The sequence below is a fragment of the Cervus elaphus genome, chromosome 8, assembly GCF_910594005.1.
Source record: "Cervus elaphus chromosome 8, mCerEla1.1, whole genome shotgun sequence".
In the NCBI taxonomy this organism is placed as follows: domain Eukaryota; kingdom Metazoa; phylum Chordata; class Mammalia; order Artiodactyla; family Cervidae; genus Cervus; species Cervus elaphus.
This window is the reverse complement of record NC_057822.1, coordinates 42,492,667-42,515,997: the sequence shown is the minus strand read 5'-3', so window position 1 is coordinate 42,515,997 and position 23,331 is coordinate 42,492,667. Positions and strand designations below refer to the sequence as shown.

Sequence of the window (23,331 nt, the reverse complement as noted above, 5' to 3'; positions counted from 1 at the left end):
CTTAGTGACCAGCATCCAGTCAAGAATTACAAGACACGTAAAAAGACGGGAGAATGTAACTCGTACCTAAAAGGAAAGACAGCCAAAAGGAAAGACCTAGAAGTGGCAAGATGCTGGAATTACCAGACATGGCTATAGTGTATAAATACCACACATATCCAAGAAGGCAAAGGAAAACATGAACATGAGAGAAAAGTAGAATATGTTTTTTTTTTTAAAAAAGAGAAACCCATATAGAATTTCTGGAGATGAAAAATGCTATATCTGAGTGACACTTAGAAGAAAAGATCAGCAACCTTGACAAAATGACATTAGAAACTATCCAAAATGAGGCACAGAGGAAAAAACACCACCAGCAACAGATACGTAAAGCAATATCAAATAATCTTTATTCACAGAAGACATTATCTTTTATGTAGCAAATCCTTAGGAAGGAATCTACAAAAAAGCTCATAGAACTAAAAAGTGAACTTATCAAGATGACAGACTACAAAGTTGATTTGCAAAATTAGTTGCATTTTTATATACTAGCAAGAAACAATTAGAGATAGAAATTTACAAAATAATACCTTCTGTAATAACATCAAAAATATGAAATACTGAGGGATAAACTTGATAAAATACATGCAAGACCTGTATGATGAAAACTATAAAACTGAAGATAAATAAAACCTTAAATTGAAATAAATGTTTTTTGACCATTATTGCGAAGAGACTGTTTTGCCAAATTAATATATAAAGTGAAAGCAACCTCAGTAAAAATTCTAGCAGTCATTCTTGCAGAAATTGAGTTTAGTCAAAACAGTTTTGAAAAAGAAGACTAATGTTGAAGGATTTAAACTACCCGATTTCAGAGTTCTAGTGTAAAGCTACAGTAAGCAGGACAGTGTGGTATTGGTATAGAAATAAAAAACAGTGGTATAGAAAATAGAACCCAGAAAAAGGTCCACACGTGTTTTTTGATGAAAGTGCAAGATAATTCAGTGGGGAAAAGATATACTGTTAACAACTGGAAGTGCATCTGCAAAACATGAACTTCCACCCTTATTACCCCACCGTACACAGAAATTAACTCGGAATGTATTTAGGCTGGAGTGTAAAACTATAAAACTTTTAGAGGAAAATAGAGGAGAAAAACTGTATTCTGGGGTTAGGAAAAAATTTTTGTAGATAGCACGTTAAAAAACATGAAGCTTAAAAGAAAAAAGTCAATAAATTGAATTTCATTCAATTTTTCTTTTTTTAACTCTGATGTTAAGAATGATGTTATATGACAAAGCCAGCCATATAGACTGAGAAGAATATTTACAAAATACCTCAGGAGACAACTTGTAGAAAAAACAGTTTGAAAACATTTCGTCAGAAAAGATGCATGAATTGCACATGGAAAGATGTTCAACACTATTAGTCATTAGGGAAATGCAAATTAAAGCTAGAGTGAATCAAACTACACCAGAACGCACCCTCTGGAATGGCTGCAATTAAAAACATGATGCAGGTGTTGGAGAAGTGTGGTGAAACAGGAGGCGGTGCAGTGTGTGCCGCTGGTGAGAATGCAACATTTCAGCCACTTCAGAGAACTTGGCAGCTGACCCGGCAGTCCCTTCGCACACATTCACTTGTGAGGAACGAAGGTGTACAGTCCCACAAGTACTTAATCTCAAGTGTTCATAGCTGCTGCTATTCATCACAGCCAAGATTGGAAACAACCCAGATGTCTTTCAGCTGGTGAATGGATAAGCTAATTGTGGGTCACCCATCCATTCAATGGAATACTGTTCAGCAGTGGAAAGGATTAAGCTACTGGTTCTTCCTGGCTCTTATGGCGGGTAAAGAACGGGTAACAGTGGGTAAAGAACCTGCCTACTAATGCAGGAGACTTAAGAGATGTGGGTTTGATCCCTGGGTTAGGAAGATACCCTGGTGAAGGGCATGGCTACCTACTCCAGTATTCTTGCCTGGAAAATACCACGGACAGAGGAGTCTAGTGGGCTGTGGTTCATCGGGTTCAAAGAGTTGGACACAGCTGAGCAACTAACACACACAGCAGTCTAAATGGACCTCAAGCATCATGAAAAAGAAAGAAGGCCCAGAAGATTCAGGCTTTATGATTCTTTCTAAATGAGATCCAGAAGATGAGTGGTTTGGGCTGCCCAAGTGGCATTGGTGACAAAGAACTCCCCTGCCAATGCAGGAGACTTAAGAGATGCGGGTTCAACCCTTGGGTCAGGAAGATCCCCTGGAGGAGGGCATGGTAACCCAGTCCAGTATTCTTGCTTGGAGAATCCCATGGACAGAGCAGCCTGGTGGGCTACACGGGGTCGCAGAGAGTCAGACAGGACGGAAGCGACAGCGCACAGACATGCTGGCAGGTGAGGGAGTTCACCCAGGGGCACAAGGACACTCAAGGACACTGGGATGACCACCACGGTCCAGTGCGACGGTTGTGGTGGGAGCTGCTCATTTGTATGTGTCCGGGTACATACACGTATCAAAACGCACTGAATTTTACGCTTAACTGATTGTGTTGTGTCTAAATTGCATCTTAATAAAGCTGCTGCTAAGAAAAGAAGCGCCCAAGGTGCTCTCTAGGGTGTGGCCCTGGACACTGACAGGCTCTGCAAACTTGTTAGCTGACTTGAACATGGTCCTGGACAGAGGGATGCCAGTTTTCAGTTCTGAAAAACCAGCTCAGTGATTCCTTAAGAGGAAAGCATAACGAAAAGATATGCTTGTTAAAAAATCTACTCCTCAGTGAATATGCAAAAATCTGGGGAGACTTGTAAGAGAGGAAAGTAAGTTTATTTTCAGTCCAAATAACTCTTTAAAAGAAAATGCCTGATATTTTTCAAAGTTTATCTTTGTTAAGCTCAAATCTTTTAAAATGTAAAAAGCAGATAAGCTCTTCCTCTTTCTGGCAAAACAAAAATAACCAGCTGTGTTCAGCTTATGACTGACTGCTCTTTGAGTGTGCATCCATGTTAAGGCTGTTGCCTGAGGTCTCACTTTGCTCTTAGACTTAGATTCATAGACTTTGCTAACAAAGTTCGTAGACTTAGCCCTGGCTCTCACATGTGCCTGCATCTAGGGTCCCCTCGGGAGTGCTTAACGTGTCCGTGCTTCCAGACCTATTAAACCAGTCTGTGGACAGGGGACCCAGGCATTAGAATTTTTTAAAGTTCCTCAAAACTTCAAGGTTGAGCACCACTGCATAGGTTTATCGTAAGTGGAGATAACTTGTATATATAAGTATCTTGGCTGAACTTCGGTAGAGAAAAGACATTTTCTTGTATTTATTGTGTGCCTGGCATAATGCAAGACTTATTACATGTGAGATAGCCCATTTTGCAAACTAGAAAACTTGAGGTTCAGAGTAACTTATATAACAGAAAATGTGTTAGAGATAGTATATCACAATAGTTATTAATGATAATAAAAGGGCTAACATTTATATAGAATGTTTACTATGTACAAGGCCCTGGGCTACATATTATATGTGCATTGCCTTATTTAATATAACAGTGCTTTGAGGTATTAGCATTATTATAATACCCATTATATAGCTGAGTAAAAAGCAGCTTAGGGAAAGTGAAATATGTTCTGTAAAATGTTAAGTGGTATAGCTGGGATCTAAACTTGACAGCCTAACTTCTGAGCCCACATTCTGAACATTGGCTTAAGCTTGAACTCTCACAGACCTAGGATCGAGTCTTGGCTCTAATTTTTACTGGCTTTAAATTATTTGTGACAAAATGACTTATTTGTCAGTGCCGATTTTAATTCCCTTTCTTCTATCAAGTCATCTGTTCATGTGTTCCTCCAGCTCAGTGACATAATTTCTTGGTAGAAGCATAAGCAGTGTATGATAATTTATCAGATAGCATTTCTGTCCTCACAAGACTTGTGATGGCCCCTTGTCTTATTCATCTTTGTATCTCTAAAAATCAGAATGGATGCTCCATTAATGATTGTCCAAAAATGAATAGTGCCACTCATTCTGAGGAGTCCAGAAAGCTTCTCAGTGAACATGGCATGCGTGATGTGCTTTGAATGCTGAGTGTGAGTTTCTCAGGCAGAGAAGAGAGATAGGAAGGGGCCCTCCAGTCAGAGAGAATCCTGAGTTGAAAGGGCATGGTGACTAATGTCCTGTGCCCGGGGACCTGGTGAATCGTCGGGAGGGAGTAGGTGAGCTGAGGGTGCCGGAAGGGAAGGAAGTTGTAATTCATATTGGGAGGCCTTGAATACCAGGAAGAGGGTGTTTGGAATTTTTTTCTTTTTGAAAAATCTGATAGTAAAGGAAAATTGTGGAGGATCTTAAGTAGGTTAATGATAAGTTCCCATTTACTTATATTTTAATTTTTTTTTTAAAAGATACCTGATAATAGTGTAGAGTGCATTAGAAAGAAAGAAAAATAGGAGCTGGAAAGACCAGGTTGGGTACCTTTCTAAAGCAAGAGACTAGGGCCTCAGCTGAGGTGGTGGTGCTGCAGATGTTGTCCACATAAATCAACAGACGCAAATGGAAGTATTCTTCCCGCAGCACTGACTCTCAGTTCTCTTAACTCCTTCAGAGTTGTTTGCCAAAAATCAGTTGATGTTCTGTCTTTAAAAATTAAGTTTCATATGATGTGTCATCTGATAACCTCATTAAAGTCTACCCTAACTGTCGTTGAAAGCGAAGGAATGGGAGCCACCTCACTTGTGAAAAGGTGGGTGGTCTGGGGAGTCATTCTCTCTCTCAACACCATGCTGGTAATTTGAATTGGCTCTTTGGCCCCCGGGGTGTTTCTACACTTAAGCATAGCGCACCACTGTAGTTTTGTTAAGTGGGAGAAAGATAAACAGGAAATGAGAACTTCTATGACTGATGCTTGACTGATGGTATCGTCCCAGGCAGATCAGATCTAGATGCAGGATTTTAAAAAATCATGTCACTCACGCTGCTTAGAAAGTCTTCAGGTGCCCGTAGTGACATGTGTATTCCAGCTTGAAGACTGAGCACTGACGAGGGCAGTGACTGTGACGGTGGAGACAAGTGTGGGCCTGAGAGGTTCAGAAGGCGTGGGATTAACAGGATTTACGGTACTTTCCTCTGAATTACTTCTCAGTGGGCTTACATTTCTGTAAGCATCAGGAATGTTATCAATCCAAAAAAAACAAGAGTCAAAAATATTGACCGGAAATACTAAATACTCTACATATCTTGTATTCTCTTTAAACTTGTATGTCATTTAATTGTATTTGTTTAGGTGTTTGGTTATACTTTGAGAAATACACACAGACTCTTTGTAGTTTCCGCTAAAGTATTTTCTGGCATCCTCTGTCACACTAATGGCAAATATTCAGAGTTTAGGAAAGCTGTTGAATTTTTACTAAAGCAGGCCAGAAATCCAAGTTAACTGGAGCAAGTTTTACTATCTCAAAAGTCCCTGTTTTAGTTTGTTTCTTATTTGTTTAGGATTTGTTTAGGATTAAGGTTGCATAAGAAACAGTCAATATATGCTTCTCAAAACAAAGATTTTATTGAGTGAAATTCCAAGTGGCATAATAAAGGTACAGAAGATCTTTTTATAGAAGGTTTAGTTTGAGGGAGACTAGTAAAGGGAATGGCTACCCACTCGGGTATTCTTGCCCGCCAGGCTCCTCTGTCCATGGAATTCTCCAGGCAAGAATACAGGAGTGGGTTACCATTCTCTTCTCCAGGGGATCTGCTCTATCCAGGGATCAGACTCAGATCTCCGGCATTACAGGCGGGTCCTCTACCATCTGAGGCAGTGGGGAAGCCCAATGTAGGGTGTCCCAATTTAACTATACCATTGAGGAAAATGTAATACTTAAGAACCAAAGATTGTCCGAGAAATCATTGACAGGCCCCAGTTAACAAGTGATTTAAGTAATGAAAATCACAGGAGCACTCACAGGTATCTGTTTTCTTAACACTTTCAGTCTGTTACCCTAGAGGTGTTAAACTGGTGGCATAAGACAGCGTGTGTTTTGAAAGAATATATATGGTAGATGCCATCATTCACACATTGTCACTGTTCTGAGTTAACAGGCATAGGCTCTAAAAGTGTGAGAAGAGAGACATAGTCTGCTAGTCCCTCAATTTCCTTTTCTCACTGGCCTCTCCTAGTTTATCTCATTGCTCTAGTATCATTCCAGTGTTTAAAGACACATGTTTTCACGTAATATGGTGCTTTAACACAAGCTCTGCTGAAGAAACAGCCGTCTTTCCCCATTCTGGGATTGTGTGTATCTCTTCAACAAGACTGATCAGTAAGTTTGACTAAACACTACTTTTTGCCATTTATGAAGTTTTGAACCCAACTTCAACATGGAACCCCACCGTAGAGGCTGGGTGTCAGACAGGGAGCGTGGGGGTGGGGGCGGGCGGCCCTGTGTTGAGAAAGGCAGTTTTTGATGTGTTGCAGAAGTTCGGGAAGGGTATTCATTATTTGGTTCTACCTTTCTATGAATGTTATTCTTCTTTCATATCCTTTTTTTTCCCTCCTCTAGTTGTGGCAATTTATGATTATACAAAAGACAAGGAAGATGAGCTGTCCTTTCAGGAAGGAGCCATTATTTATGTCATCAAGAAGAATGACGATGGTTGGTATGAGGGAGTTATGAATGGAGTGACTGGGCTTTTTCCTGGGAATTACGTGGAGTCTATCATGCATTATTCTGAGTAAAGCTCAGCAGGGCTGTCTCCCTCACAGGAATAGTCAGGTCTTCCCAGATTATCGAAAGGCCCTGGGGATTCCCCTCCAGTGAAATTGAATGAAGGATACAAATGACAAAAGCTACCTTTTTTTTTTTTTTTGGTTTATCCCTCAGTATTAAAACAAAAAAGCAAGCTGAATTTGAACAAATGGATCTTTCTGCCATCACTTATACTATGCTGAGCTGTTTGGATTGAAATAAAGTGACGGTTTCTGAATATATCAGAGGTATAACAGCGTAACTATGTGAAACAAATCAGGTTAAGACTGATTCAGAAAAAAAATCTGGGATCTTTCTCAGGAATATTGTACACCCTTGGGATTTCTCCTCCTGCGGAATCTCTGGCACTGGGTGACCTGCAGTGCCTGTGCTGAAGGTTAGCCGCGTGGCCCAGTGCGTGCCCTAGCCCCACACTCGCTTCCACTTGTATGAGGAGGGGGAACCGATATTTAAGTATCATACATAACCATTTTTGTAACTGTTTCAGATGGCCTATTTCCTCTTCAGCACTGTAAATTTGCATTTTCTCAGCACTTGAGTGCTCCGAACAAGTTAATGTTGAGCTGACTTGCATCCCCCTTCATGTTTCTCAGTTCGTAGATTATGAGATCGATTTGCGTCTCCATTCTGAGGGTGGTTGTCTTACGGGGCTGCTGCTGGCGGTGCGCCCGGCCTCCGGGGCTCAGGTGGGCGTGCCGAGGTACACAGGGAGGCTGCTGAGGTTCTAGAGAGGCGGACAGTGAAGTGCCCTGCTCACTAGGTTCAGTTCCCAAACCCTGGCCTTAGGTGCTGTTTTGAGGAGTAGGATCTTAGAGGTCAGACCAACTATTTCTTTACTTCTCTCACTATTTAGGAAACAAACAAAAAAAATTTTTTTAATAGTTTATTTTCAATTCTCTTGAGAGTCACTGGGAATAAAAGGCTTGCTCCTGTGCTCTCTGAATGTTATTAATGGCAAGTGTTAGCTACTGTTGAATTTGTTTACTCACTTAGAAAAGATAACTATTCCCCTGATTCTGTGTGTTTGGCCTTTGCAGTAGCTGCTCTTGGTGAGAATCTGAATCTTATATTTCAGATTAAGAATAGTGGGATGAGTGGTATAAGGCCAAGTGCTTATCCAAGTTGTTTTTTTTTTTCCTTCATCTGCACAATTACAGCTTTGAATTCAGTGGAGTTTGGAAGGCAGATGACTTTAGTCATCTCTTGTGTAATAGATATTGAAAAAAATCCAGGAGGCCAGGCTGTTGGGCAGGTAAATACCGTGGTGACGCGCCCGCTCACAGGCCAAAGCTGCCACGGGTCCGTCCTGGTCTCAGTGACCTGGCCGGGAGAGAGCTTTGCAGGTGACTTCCCCGTGCTGGGTGAGAGGTGAGGCGGCAGCCGCGTGTATTTCAGACATGGGCCTTGAACATGATAGCGCAGGTGAGGAACGTGACTGAAAAGTGAGCAAGTGTAGTAGGTGTGAGGGAGTGCAGACAGAGCTAATACTCTACCTATGAATCTATTCTCAGAGCACAAAACTCATCACCATGTAGCTGAGACCCAGATAGTGCTTCCTTAAGAATTTTGTTTCAGAGTTGCAGGTTTTTTTTCCTCACATATTGCAGTTAGCAAAGATTTCCCGGAGACTGCATTTCATTTTCATTAACTTGCCTCCAGTACACTGTAAATTACACTTCATACTTTGTTAGGTCACCTTGATACTCTTAATTCCCTGTCTTCCTTCAAAGTAATGGCCCTTGAGTGTCCTCTGAGCCTTCAGCTTCATTATGGATGCAACCAAGACTAGACTTGGAGAGGTTAAACTCTTTTAGTGTTGGTGTGTAACTAGGAAAACTGTTTTGAAATTAGATGTTCAAAGTTATTTAAATAGTTTTTTGCTGAGAAAGCTTAGTGGACTAATAAAGCAGAAGGTATTTCAAAATCCAGCAAATAGCTCCCACAGCTCCCACCTTCAGAAGCCCAGAAGACAACTGTGCATAAAGAGTTGGTGGTGAAGGAAAAAAAAGTTGGTGGTGGTCAGCTTGCCTGTTGGACCCCTGCTGGACTGGGGAGCTGAGAAGATACTATTGAAGACCTGCAGCACAGGGATCCATGGGTCAGCCGACTTTTCCTATATTTTTTAGTACTAGTGTGTGTGTAGTTTTTTGTTTTAAAAACACCACCTGTTAGATTTTCTGCATATTTTATGTTTTTTGTACAGTTTTAAATTCTGTATATTGTTTTGGAAGGATACTATGTAATGATGATGGGCCAGGCTTAAAGTCATTGGAGACTTTTAATATTTCATAGACTGCATGTTATTAATAGTCTGTGAGGGTAGTATTTGTTTTATTGTAAGTTCATCCCATTGTAAAATAAACTACAAGATGGTTGGTAGTAGGAATTCTAAACGAGTGCAGAAATCTTACATGCTACATAGTATTGTGGCAAAGGTGATTCAGGTATAAAATCTGCTGACCAGTAAGCAACCATTTTATTGGGCTAGAGGAGGTCCATTTCCTCTTGAAGTGTTTTTGACTTGTGTCCACTCCCTTTTGCCTTTAAAAAAAAAAAAAAAAAGAGGGAGGGATTTGACTTACAAGTTGTTCCCTTTTTAAAAGTATTACTATTGGACAGGCCATGGGGATTTCAACGAAAGCATATTTTCTTGTTGACCTTATGACCTAGGCAATAAATTGAAAACCTAAATCTTGTCAACATGTCAAAATCTAGATTTGAGAGATTGAGCCTGTTGTTTGAAATACATATGAATCCCTTACAGTGTCTTGTTTAGTACTTCCCATCTTTTGTCGACCTGCTTTTCTGTCTTCTCCAGCACACCTGCTATTCCTACCGCAGGGTTCGGGACCTGCTACTTTTGCTGTGTTCCCGAGTCACTGCGCGAGACATTTTCATTCCTCCTCTTCCCCTCCTGCTGCTGTTTATTACCAGCCAGAGAGACTTTTCTGTGTCTTCACAGTGGTCTCTGTAATGTAGCTGTGCGCCTCAGCAATCTCATGATCACTAAGATTTTTCTGTCTGAGAGGCCTGAAAATGACAGTGTGCTTTTATCCTTTTATGCTCACTTTCTTTTAGCAGGTGACCATTCTGCATTAAGAACTGGTACTTTTTCTTTAACCACCTTTCCTCCTCCGTGGAGAGAGCATGGCATGACCTGAAGGCCACCTCTCTCTTGGAAAAGGCTTTGATGGAGGAGCTGGCAGGTGGTTGACACATCTTGGAAAAGAATGGGGATCCGCATCACTTCTCATCTGTTTGCTTCTGAACTTCTTTGGCCAGAAACTCCTGATCAGTGTTAAGGTGATAATTTCCCTCACGTGATTTACTTAAAGAGTTTCAGAGCGAGATGAGATTTCAGAACTTTTAGTTCAGTCTCATTTTACTGATGAGGTTAGATGTTTCATTTCAGGTAACAGCTAGTTAACAACAGTAGAACCCCTGACTCAGCGCCTGGTACTCTTTCTGCAACTGTCTTAATTGTGTTATATGTTTATTTTAAAGTTCTACTTGATGTCTTCAGGAAGATACTTGAAAAGTTAACACTATGTTTCAATTAATACAATTCAAAGTGTTGTTTAAAGGAGTGTATTGAGTGCAGCCTTAATTAGTAAAAGTCATCTTCATTTTAACCCTTTTGAAACTACACTCAGTACAAACGGTCTTTTTCATTAGGTGTATGTAGCTAAAATGGTAGTGTCTCAGCACTGGAAGGAGCGGCACAGCCTTATCTGAGAGCCTTAGAAAACAGTTCTTGAATGGAGGCAATGCGCTCATTACCTTAAGTTTATTTTGTGCTGAGCTTTGTTGATTTGAGAATCTCATACTTTAAAAGAAAAAATTGACAAAAAATGACAGGGCCTGTGTATAAATGATCCTTGCTAAATATCTTGAGGTTTTTTTGTAAAAAAATTAAACAAAAAGCAGACAAAAAGCTTATTTTCACATTAAAATGGAAACGTCTTTTGCAACTTCAGAATTCTATGAAAAGCAGTTTTTATCATATTTTGTGTCCATGCATCTTTTTCTTAACAAAATAGTTTACAGAAAAGAATGTAAACAATTTGTGATCTGGCCAGTTGTGCTTACAGCTCCCGGAGGGAGGGCTGGTGTTAACGCCTTCAGTAAGAACGATGTAGGAAAACCTGAGGGAGCATCTGTTGCCAGTAATGTTTCTTGTGTGTGCCATTAAACCACCTCCAGATGAGTTGGGGGGACATTTCACTTTTTAATTTTGAAACTGTATTTGGAATTAATTGTTGCTGTGTACTAAGAACTTGGCCTAAATAAAATCCTACAAGGTATATCCAAATGTCTTGAGAACGTATTTTTGCAAGTAACCTTTTTGGCCGTGCCGTGGGCAGCATCTCAGTTCCCTGACCAGGGAGTGAACCTGAGCCACACCAGTGAAAGCCCGCAATCCTTACCACTCGGTGGTAAGTTACAAGTGCTGGCGTGCTGCAGTCCATGCGGTCGCACAGAGTCGGACACGACTGAAGCGACGCAGCAGCAACATGATTGTAAATACATTTGAATCCACACTTATACATACCTTGACACGGCAGTTCAACACATGATTGTGATACCAAGACTTTCAAACAAAAAGCAACCTTTTTTGTTCTAGTTCTTACCTAACTGTGTTGTTTAAAGGGGTAAAAACGTTATTTTCAGTTGAACACATCAAATTATAGTTTACCTTCACGCTTTATGTGCATGTTACAATCTGTTTTGGGTACCTCAACATAAACAGCAAAACCAGGTTCTTACGGTGGCGATCCACAAACAGTCCAGTCCAGTTTAGATGTTTAAATGAATCTATGTATTCTTTTTATTAAGGACTGGATAAGCTGACATAATGGAAACACGTAAATTACACTGACCGCATGACTACTGTCCTAAGCCATTACAATAGTTTACTGACAGTAACTTGGCAAGAATAAGTAACTTGGAAAATAACTTAATCCAGCAGTAGAACAAAAACATCGTCAGTAGTACTGAATATCTCTCTCATATATATATATCTATATATAGGTTTGCACAATCAGGGAGCAAGGCACATAATGAAATGAGTGTACATTTAAGTAGAAGAAAATAATAGCAACAAAGCTGAAAGAAAAACTAACTTCATCTTTACCGAGCTGTGCGTAATCATCTGAATAATGTCCTCTATCCTGTACTTTGAATGCAGTTCCTTTTGCCTTTTTCATGCTTTAAAAAGCTATATTCCTACATTGTATATATTTATGGCAAAGCTCCCACAGCCTGGATGTTAGCATGAGCCTTTACTCCTTTTTTTTTTAAGAAATGGGAAGAGAGGGAGCAATCTCAGTTAAGTATAATGTGCAATTTTTCTTTAAAACAGTAAACAATGCTTTTACGACATTTACACAAGCTGATATTTTAAATGTACATTTCTATAAAAGGAGTTCACTAGTGGCTGACAATAAAATTAATGAAACTTTCCAGTTAATGCTTTTTTTTTTTCCCCTAGGAGAAATTATTTACAAGTAGAGAAATACAGGAGGTGGTAGTATATCATGAAAAATGGCAGTTTTTGGTATTAGGTTACAATAAACTTAACAAACAATGGACAGTTTGCAGATTTTGTTTAAGTGCCACAAGCATGTCCTGCCTAAGAAGAGGTTGAGGCTTCAATTATGAGCTTGGTATTAATAGCCATCCATGTTCAACATTCATTCTGAACTTGGCCATCTTTTAAATATGTAGTATTCACCATCACCCTGACTTGACTCACTTCTCTAAATGTCTTTGGTAGAAAGCAGCCAGACCTTGATTAGGTAGATGAAGCCATCTCTTGTGAGACAGTCACTTTTTGTGTTTCTGCACCAACTAGAAACACCTTCCTTCTTTCATTAGCACCTCAAAGTTTGCTTGTTAGATTTTTTTTATGCTGTTCCCCCAAGAGAGTTCAAGGCACTGGGAATTATAGCAGATGTTTTCTAAATGGTTTATACTTCAACAAGCAAAGAGCAAACCAATTGGAGATTATTTCCTTCACACGTTTATCAAGTATATTGTGTTTAGCTTATTTTTACTTAGCAAGTGTATTCTATAGCTAAATTTCGGATTTCTTATACATATAGACCTTCTAAGGGCACAATTAAGAACTGAACACTTGTTTACTTTGAGGGAGACTAGTAAAGAGATAACAATGGTCTTCCATTCAATTTTTAAAGGAAAATAAATCTTAATTCTGTACTTCTTGCATCTCTCCATGGATCAAATCTCAATTTTGTGAGTGAGCAACCATTCCTATAGGGTCAGGAATAACTTGCTGTATGTAAATAATGTGAAGTGTATAAAACAAAACTTCAAGTGCCAAAAGGTTCTTGCAACCTAAAGTGATTTTTAGAAATAAACATCCTCTTACAAGTGTACAAATCCAAATTATTTAAAGGAAGTCATTACACCTATAATCACAGGATCATACAGTTTTAATTGGTTTAAACAAAATCCATGAGGTTATGAGATTACATAAGTTATAAACTGTTAGTTCTGAAGTTAACTACATAAACCTACATGAAACAGTTTGGTAATATAGAAAACTAGGAAAAGGTTTTCTTGTTTAAAATCACCTTGTGTCTATAACATAAAATTGCGTTTAGCTGTGGGAAAAAGAGTGACAAGGGGTTCTGTTGGTGGCCCGATAGTCAAATCAGTCCATTACCTAAAGTTTTTTTCAGGCTCCTTATAGCCTAACATCCTTGACATGAGCTTATTAGCAGTTGTATTCTCCCAGAATAGCAGCTTCTGAAACTCTTAATTGGATGCACAGCTCCTATTAACCTTGACCTCAGAGTTGTTAATCTATTGGAATTACTCTTCATGATCCCCCCCAGTTCTGTTTACCTTTTTGATCTCCTCAGGACTGCTTTTAGTGGCAAGTAAACTTACATGGAGATGGGACTGCCTAGATAGTTCGCAGCCCTTCCCTAGCAGGCTATGCCGGCAGGGGGCAGGAGCACCTTGATGTCCGAGGACTGTGGGACAGTCTGTGGGACGTTCCTCTGAGATGTTCTGATGAAAACTGTTTCCTGTCACTTCTGAAGAGTCAGCAATCTTATCTTAAAAAGCCCCAGAAATAAAAAAAACACCCAATTTACAGTGAAGTGGGTAGCTGTAAACCTTAAGAGTAGTTACTTTTTCCAAGAGCAGAATTCTACAGCAGCTAAGGGGAAAAAAAAAGTATTTGGGTAATAAAAGCCAAGCTTCAATATAGAATAATCTTAACATAACTATGAACTTAATGTTTTAACAGAACAGGCTTTGCTGCCCTTCAGAGTGGTTGCCAAAACTTTAAGCATAGGTTGGATCAAATTTTGAAATTTTGTGGTACAAGTTAAGGATGTCACTAATTAGTAAGTCACTAGCTCTTAACAGGCACCTGTCTGCACTGCCCTCAACAGCAGGATACTACTGATTTTTCAGTACAGCCAAGCCAGCTGACAAGATTGTCTCCCTTGCCCTGGAGAAGCTTTGCTGGGTTAGAGGAGCTGAGCAGAAGGCGGTGGAAGAAGGCACAGTACTGTGTCATCTGGCAGTGTTTTTCCTGAACACACCGGGGAAGAAGACAGCCAGAACAATAGCAGTCTCCAAACCACATCCCACCAAAAATCCCAATTAAAAAAAAACCCTAGAGGGAGTAAAACATGAGAAGTATATCTAAAATATCATTTTTGTTTTTTTGATTCAGTTGTTTCACATAAAGAGGGAAAAAAGTTGATTAATAGCCTTGTCTTTGGAGAAATGTAAAGGGCTACAGCCTGTTGTCAGATAGTCACCAAGCCACTGACAGCTCCTCTCCTCTGGCTGTGTTCTCCTGGTGTTCTAAAGGATGTCTGCTCTCTCAGGAAAATGACACACTAGAAGAAGCATCGGTTCAGGATGGCTACCGTCAGGACTGACACAAGCAATAAGGCCCAGGAAATCCCCCGCTGAAAAAAAAAAAAAGGTTGGATCTTACGGCTCCAATCAGGAGTGAAGGAAGACTGAGGAGACATGATTTCTTCCCTCAGGGGGAGCGGTCCATCCTCATATAAGAGACCACCACCACAATAAAAAACCCTAGTGATGAACGTTTATACCATTGGATTCAGAGTCCTTCTATCCTTCAAAGTCCTCTATCTCACAAATAAGGGGGATCCTTAGAAGATAAAGCTGCAGGCAGAAGACTGGGGAATCACTTCATTCGTGAGTCACAGTGGCGCTTGGCAGTGTTACTCAAATGGACTCAAATTGCAGTGCATGCTTAAATGAACAATATAGATGTGGTAAAGGTCACTTCATAACCATAAGAATATCAAGCACATAAAACTTTGTGAACTGAAACAGATCTAAAAAAGTATCTTTTAAAGAAGCAGGGCTGTAACAAATGCACACTGGTATATATTCTTATTGCTCTATAAACAGGAGTATACTATCACATCCTGGAGATGTTACAATGGGGGGGGGGGGAGGTTTCCACTTTCTCCGATGCAGTACTTTGTTGCAGAGTGAGAAATCCTGTGTACACAGCACAATCTTGCTAACTCTTGAATTATTTACCATCTCTGTCCCACTTTATGGACATCACTTTTTCCTTACGGATAGGGTCGAACACTTCTGCAGTTGCACTGGTGATCCCTATTCACAACAGGCAAAGATGTTCATTACAAGGTGTGCTGACTTATCACTGCTGGGGAGGTACTTTTTATTCTCCCATTTAAGAGCAGTTCTAAGGTTGGCCTAACGGTCAATTTATCATCACAAATTGCTAAGTCAGTACACATTTCTCAAATACCAAGGAAAATTCAGAGGGGAAAATAAAACATCTGGAAGTACAGTGTGAGCATATGGAATGGTAACTTGGATAAGTCTCTACAACAGGGCTACAACAAGCAAGGACCCTATTGTGCTCCGGTCACTACGGATGAAATCGTCGAAACACTCACTTCCCCCCTCCCTCTATGATAGTCCCACACTTAAATGAATGCTTGTATGCCACATTACTAGCTGCGAAACCTAATTAATGACAGCTGCACAGGGGCCAGTGTTCTCTCTTCTAATCCATCCCTTCAGACAGCAACACACAAAAAAGACGCATTTCAGAAGGTGATTTTGTTTTTCGTAATGATGCAACATAATGGACAAAGGATGTGAGTATCTGATATAGCAGTTGTCTATGGATACCTAATATCAACACCCACTCACAGCACACACTATAAGGAGGTAACTGGTGACCCAAAGACACGCCGGGACAGAGCATTCCGAGGGTATCATGTTGGATAGTCTCTTACAATAAATCAAAGCAAGGATCATGAAACCAAACTTGATGGAGCTTCACAAGCTCGTGGAAAGGATCCCAACAGTACAGAAAGAACTACAGGATAACAGCACTGTTACAGGCAAAGAGCCTACCTGTGATAGAGCAGTCTAGATTCCGCTGGGGTCATGGCAGCAGTGCTGCAACTAGAATGGTTTAGTTACACCACATATTTACTGTTTTCTATGCACAACCACACACTGATAGTGTCTGAAAATTTCCCCACACTGCACTATGACCCGTTCTATGAAACTGATTCCTAATTAAAGTGCCCCTTTATGTAGAGAAAAGAAGTGTCGAGCAGTTCTAACTTCAGCCAACTGGGGGTGAAAACACAAAAGCCCGTAGATACACCAAACATTCTGGTTGTCTCCTCAAACTGAGAAATAGCACATTATACATCTATCCTTAATATATAATACACAACATGCACAGAAAGGCCGCACATGGACATTTATAAAATACCTTCTAAATAAGTCTGAAGTTTTTGGTCCAATCCAAATGATAGATAACAGAAATCATAAGGGACAAGACATATATCCCCTTCCATGCCGCTGCCACCCCAAATACACAAAACTCATTTTCAGATTAGGAGAGAAAAAGAATAAATAGAATCACTTTCAGCTATATATATACATATAGATATATGTATACATATACATACATACACACGCTACCTATCTATATATGTATAGCTATGTGTGTACCCGCACATGTATACACACACACAGAGCTGAACACTACCCGAATAACGACGACATACCAGGAGGCTCTGAACACCTGAATTCAGATGATCAGGTGAGCTGATTGTAGAACTGATTACAGGTTGCATGAAAATAAAATCCTACGGTAGCTACCAATCTCTTGAGAGCTTGGTGTTCTGGTCTCTCTTGGGGGGAGCGGGAGGCGGGCCTCTCCGCAACGTTGCATAGCCTGATATATGACTGCCTCCGTAAGCGGCTTTCTGCTGCTCAGAAAGCAGTTCGGGGGGTGGCGGGGGCAATGCCATGTCGTCCATGGTGGCCGTGGGCTCCGCTCTGGACACGCGGGAGGAGGACAGCGAGCCATGCCGCGTGATGGACTTGCGCTGCAGTGTCCTGTTGAGGTCAGCCAGGAAGCCCGGCTGGACACTAAGGCTGGACTTGGGCGAGGTGGGCACTTGCGGCGCGACTGCGGCCGTGGCTGGCTGCTCCGAGATCTCGGCTTGAGTGAGGCGGGTGCTATCGTTCCGTTTGGGTCGCGTGGGCGGAGGGGCCTTCTTCACCGACGTTTTGGCCCAGGGCTGCGGCTGCGGGTTAACAACGGCCACTTTTGGAGAGGTGCTTCCTGAGAACACTGCTGGGATGTCGATGGGGGGCAGAGGAAGCTCGGTTTCTGGCGGAGGCGGTGGGAAGTCGGAATCGGACGGAGGAGAAGGGAACTCCACCGCCGAGTCCTTGCCGCGCCCGCTCAGCGCAGCCGCCTTCGCGGACACGCATCCTTGCTGGAGCACCCCGGGAAGGTTAACTCCGGAAAGATGGAGTTTTCCTGGCTTGGGGGGCGCTGCTGGAGGTGGTGGGGTCTCCTTGCCGGGAGACCCCGAGGGTTCGGCTGGGGATGCGAACTTGCTGATTAGACTGTCTACTGAGGGTTTCTTGGGCTCAGGGTGCTCCGCACAGCTGCTGGACTTAATGCTGGAGTTGCGCTGCGGCGTCGGGGGCGGTTTCTTTCCCCCGGGGCTGCAGGTTTTACTGGTCTTTTTGCCCGGAGAGCTGCTTTTGTCGGGGGCAGGAGCCGCTGTGGGTGTGGCTGGCGGCGGTGGCGGCGGCGGAGGCTGCGGGGCCGGGGCGGGCGGCGGTGGAGGCGGAGGGAACACCAGGCTGCTCTCTGGGGGAGGCGGGGGGAAGTCCGGAGAAGGGACAGGGACGGAGCTGGGCTGCCACTTGGGCTTCGCTTTCACGGCAGGGGGGGACTGTGGGGCGAGGTTGACCGAGGCGGGCTTTAAGGGCGGCCCCTCGGCGGGAGGTGGGGCTGGAGGTGGGGGGAACTGGCTGGCTATCTGCTTCACCACGGAGGGCGCCGGGGACAGCGGGGAGGGGGGTGGTTTTACACTGAAGCTCTGCTGCTTGGGTAGCGTGGGCGGGGGCACTGGACCCGGAGGAACAGGGGGAGAGGGTGGAACGTGAGACACAGGAAGAACCGGCTGCTTTTTTACTGGGGGGACTGGCGGAGTAGGTGTGGGTGGCAAGGTCACAAGGGGCTTGGGGGGGGCCTGGGGAGGCAGGGGGGCAGGGACGGGAGGAGGAGGTGGGGGCGCTGGAGGAGCTGTCTGCGTGCCGTGTTGGATGTGATGGATCTTCAGTGGAGGAGGTGGGGGGCTGAACTGGGGCAGGGACGGGGTGCAGGGGGCGGGCTTCAGCTGGGCCATAGCCGAGCCGGGGGTGGGGGGTGGGGGCGGGGGCGGCGGGGGAGGCACCACTCCATTGGGGGGTACCAGGATCTGAGGCTTCACTGACAGTGAGGTGGAGGGCTGCATCCCTGATGCAGGGGGAGGCTTAAAGAGGGCTCCCGAATGCTGAGACGCGTTCTGCAGCCTGGTGATCGTGCTGTACTTGACAAACATCGTGGCTGCGGAGCCCGCAGACGGGGCGGACTGGCTGGGCAGGGGAGGGGGAGGCGGAGGCGGCGGGGGCGGGGGAGGCGGGGGCGGAGGGGGCGGGGGCGGGAGGGGTGGTGAAGGCTGTGAGGCCGTGTAGGGGGTGACTAGCTTGGGCTGTGGGGATAAAGGGGGCATGAGTGAGGTGTAGGGCCGATTCACAGACTCCATTCTGGCCTAAAAGGAGTATAAAAGGGAGGTTGGGAGAGAGAAAACACAACAAACAAAACAGTTACAGAGGTTAAGATTTGACTGTTCAACTAAAAAGCAAGGAATCAGAGACATGCATGAAAGGATGCAGCTGCTGGTGATGGTAAAGATGGACAATGGCAGGAAGGCTAAAGTCCAACTCCCTGGGTAACAAGGGCAGGGAGAAAATCTGTTTACCTAACAATCTTCTCTAATGCCTAGACTGCTTAACTGCCAGGGGATAATCTCCTGCAGCAAGTCTGTCTGGATGACGCTTTCACACACCCTGCCCCAGGGCGAGCGCCAGGGCCTCGGAGCTCGGGACCGCCCCCTGGACTGTGGCAGAGGGAGGTGTGATGGCTGGAGTTCACCTTCCGGTCGAGGACGGCACCCACGCCAAGCAGGTGCCGTAACTGGGTTTAGGAGAGCTGCTGGAGGGCCTCGGAAGAATGAGGATGCCTTTTTGATGCTAGTGAGCGGTATGAGTGTGAGAATGCTCAGCAGGCGTGCACAGTCACACAGCAATGAGTGAGCTTGGCACACACACGCGTGTCCGTGAGACACTTGCATCCAACATGCACAGAAGTCCAGCAATGCAGGTAAAGGGGGGTGTTCTTTACATGTGTTTTACTGGAAAATACATAAAGAAATGCTTCATAAACATTACAGCTAAAGATCATAAAAATACCATACAGAAAAAGCCAGAAGAAAATGAGAGGAAACTTTGGAAGGCTAAAGGAAATGTATCAAGACACAGGAGCTAGAGTTTGCCAACAACTACTGACCAGCCCATCTGAGCACCTCTTGGCATGGCCCAAAGGACCACACCCAGTCATTTATTTTATAGAGCTACTCATGCATGAATGTGGTTCAAGTGCTTCTGAAAGCAGAGGAAGGACTCTTGGCTTAGCAACTCTGGGTATATCTTTTGGGCTCTTTGAACAAACTGTGAGGATCCAAGATAAACCATCTGTTTTCAATTCTGAATGACATCTAATGAGCACTGGGAATGCTTAGGTTAGTAGACTAGAAGGCTCATGACAGTGCTGAGTTCTAGTGTCCATCAGGTCATTCACATGTTCCTTTAATAACTGCACATCAAAATAAAAGCATTAGTTTGCAAGATCTGGTTACAGGAGTCACCCAGGTTAATGTGCTTCCAAAGAACAGCCCCTGACCTTAACTTGACCCTGTCTTGGCTGCTGCAGGGGTGGAGACCTTAGCTGTGCTGGCCTTCTCATTTGGCACCTGAGACTGTGGTAACAAGGAGAAGAAACACACAGGGGGTCAAGACTCAAGCACAGTGTCAGTGCTGTGCGGCAGAGTTCATGGTCTTTCTGAAACTGCGTGCCATGAGGTACTCTGCTGCTTGATCACAGACCATTTGGACTCTTTGCTTCCCTTGGCCTTTCTCCTAACAGTTGGCTAGTTCCACAGTTTAAAATGCATGTGGATGACACCATTAAAATTAAGTTCGGTAAGGTAAAGGACTTTTCTTTAGGCACCTGAATTTTGTCAGCGCAGCTTCTCCACAATGTATATGGAATATCAGCACCAGATAGTCCTGTTCCATTCAAATTGATTAAATATGGGAAGGAAAAAAATTGCTTAACAGTCTGAGCCTCTGATAAGGGGGTTAAACTGTCCTTGTCTTGAGAATTCAGGTTATTAGCACCAATTCTCAAATATTTAATCCTAAGAGAAGGTGTTCCACCCCCACACTGGGCTACCTATGCCTCCTCCACCCTCCCCAAGTCCAGTTAATCAATCATATATGGAAATAAAGGAATAAATTGAGGGGAAATAGCCATTTAACTCTCACTGAATGTACTTGTGAAAGTGATTCAGAGAAGAAAAACAAAAATCAGAATGATTTTTGGATGAAAACAGAATGGCCAGGCTGGGCGAGCTCCTGGCTCCTGGCCTCGGCGTGTGCCTGCGCCGCTGAGAGTGGCAGAGCTGGGACACCACGGCCCACTGGACATCAGAGACAGCCTGATATGGGGAACCAAAGAACCTCTCTGTGTCTAAGCAGCCTTGCAATGATTATACTTGTCCTTCAGCGTCAATGAACAACCTTCTATGCAAGGCTTGGGGGTCCAGTATTTTAAGGGGATTAATTGGAATTTAGTCTTCCACATAAACTGTAAATTGAGGAAAATTTATCAATGTGCAAAGAAATGCCAAAAAGCATAAAAGAAAAGGAGTTTGAATAAGTTAATAACCAATGAAGTAATAATCAACTCATAGCAGCTTCTCTGGAACAACAGCAAGGCTTTGGCACTAGAGGGTGCTGTTGCTCCATCCAAATTAACAGAGGAAAGGAGGACATTGTTATTTCTTAAAATTCTGAGCCACTGATAAAACTGCCAGGTGGGGTTTTTTTTTTTTGAGATCTTAGATTATCAGAGCCAATTCATAAATATCCATTTCTGAGAAGCAAAGAAAAGAATACTGAGATAAGGCCAAGAAACCTTCCTAATGAAGGAATAAAAGAGCAGTACGCTACCCCCCTCCCCCCTGGAACACTAGAGAGACTTCCCCTCTACCCTGACCCGAGCGCGTTACCTTGCTGGACTCTTCCAGCTGTGTGCCTCGCTTCCAGGCCTCAGAGAAGATGGAGCTCACCATGCTCTGGGAACGGACGTGTCCTGCCGGCTGGGTGTCAGACAGTCCACTGTCAGACTGACTGGAGTGATTGGACTGAGACTCTGAAACATTTCAAAAGTCAGATTAAATAAGTACTGTGACAGTATAAATATGTACGTTTGTATAAAGCTTTCACTTGAGATTAGCTGCGATGCAGAATGGCAGCAAGTTACTGTTACCTGACCCATTTCACATAGACACAGCCCGTGTTTTCCACCAGACAACCTCTCTCATCCTAGGGCAAATAGGAGATCTCGATTCTTTTTAAACTGCCCACCAGGAGAAACTGATAACTACAACAAAAGGTCCATGTGACATGTGGTGTCCTGACAATCTACCTTGTAAGAACTCCTAGCAAGTAAGAAAATCAATGAACCGTGAATAGAAGAGTGATTTTTTAAAATCATATCTTCATTATATTTGAGAATCCATCTTTTTACATAATCCTGGCTCCAGGCCATCTCAGAGACTTCTCACTTATGAATTCAGATCCATACATGATGATTACTGCTTTTATCCCAGCAATGAACAATACTGGGAATCTGACTGCCAAGTGAGAAGTGTGTTTCCTAGGGCTTTGGGTGTTGGCACCACAGTGAAGCAGCTGGCCACAGGCTGGCTTCCTGAAGGGCATGGAGATATTTCAGGGGCCCTGAGAATGGCTGAGGACACAGTGGAACCTGACTGACACCTACGGTGCGGGAACTAAAAACGATGATTTCACTGGACGCCAAGTCAGGTGAGGCAACCCTACGGGAGCACCTAGTCCAATGTCTGGTATCTGGTCCGAGAATCAAATGTTAAAGCTAGTCCCACTTCTCTGTGAGGAGAGGATATGATTAGACTGCAGTATTAAGTCAGTCCAGCCAAGTTAATCAAAATATGCAAATATAATAGCCACAAACTCCTTTAGATAAAGTTAAGACAGCATCTTCAGGGTAAAAAATAGAAGCAATAGAGAATAAAACCAACTATTTTCCTAATAGTTTAATATCCAGGACAGCACCAGCCTTTAAGACAAGAGGCTGGAGCATGCGGCTTCCTGAGCTCTCTTCACGTGAACGTGTGTGATTTTACAGTTTACATTTAAAAGTCTTCCTAATACTTAATACATACAGACAGATGACTCTGGAGTGGTAAAAGGCACTATATCACTTCATAAAATACCATTGGAAGCACCCAAATTAAGTGCTGCATAAATTTTAAAAATATACATCTTTTTTTTCAATCTTCCTCTTATTCCATTTTCTGTAACCCTACTTGTGACAGTCTTCTTACTTTGCCTTTCCTAATCTACTGCCACAAAAGTTTCTTCCTCCCAATTTAATAAACATTTTATTTTAGAATAGTTACAGACTTACAGAAAAGTTGCAAAGCTAGCACAGAGTTCCTACATACCCAGCACCCAGTTTATCTCATTAACATGTTACAATATTCTGGTCCATGTGTCACGACTAAGGAACCAATACTCAATATTAGCTAAACTCCAAACTTTATTTGGATTTCGCTAGTTTTTCCACAATTCCATTTTCTGATCAAGGATCTTATCCAGGTTACCATATTACAGATAGTTGTCATGTCATGTCTATGACAGTTTCTCAGACTTCCCTTGTTTTTGATGACTGTGACAGTTTTAAGAAATACTGGTCAGGGTTTCTGCAGCATGCCTCTCCATTTTGATTTGTCTGATGTTTTTTCTTTGAAGTTATGGGATTTGGGGAGGAAGACCAAGAGAGGGAAAACGCCAATCTCCTCACACGGTACCAAAGGAACAAGCCATCGCTATCACTGACTACCCGATCAGGGGCTGAGG

The 23,331-nt window shown here is 42.9% G+C and overlaps 2 protein-coding genes across 24 annotated transcripts in view; one reads left to right on the top strand and one right to left on the bottom strand.

Moving 5' to 3' along the window:
• The window catches only part of ABI2 (abl interactor 2), a 104,356-nt gene extending 93,327 nt beyond the window's left edge, over positions 1–11,029 (top strand). For 15 of the 19 annotated variants that reach the window (XM_043910324.1, XM_043910319.1, XM_043910320.1 and 12 more), the window contains one exon: positions 6,517–11,029. In XM_043910324.1, the coding sequence (XP_043766259.1) occupies positions 6,517–6,692 (176 nt within the window). In that variant the 3' untranslated portion in view covers positions 6,693–11,029. The remainder of the gene's footprint in view (positions 1–6,516) is intronic. The other 4 variants (XM_043910331.1, XM_043910334.1, XM_043910332.1 and 1 more) reach the window with 1 other exon arrangement.
• A 1,872-nt stretch (positions 11,030–12,901) lies between these two features.
• The window catches only part of RAPH1 (Ras association (RalGDS/AF-6) and pleckstrin homology domains 1), a 99,493-nt gene continuing 89,063 nt past the window's right edge, over positions 12,902–23,331 (bottom strand). For 4 of the 5 annotated variants that reach the window (XM_043910313.1, XM_043910309.1, XM_043910311.1 and 1 more), the window contains 2 exons: positions 21,438–21,580; positions 12,902–18,857 (listed from right to left, as the gene is read on the bottom strand). In XM_043910313.1, the coding sequence (XP_043766248.1) occupies positions 16,899–18,857; positions 21,438–21,580 (2,102 nt within the window). In that variant the 3' untranslated portion in view covers positions 12,902–16,898. The other variant, XM_043910314.1, reaches the window with a different exon arrangement.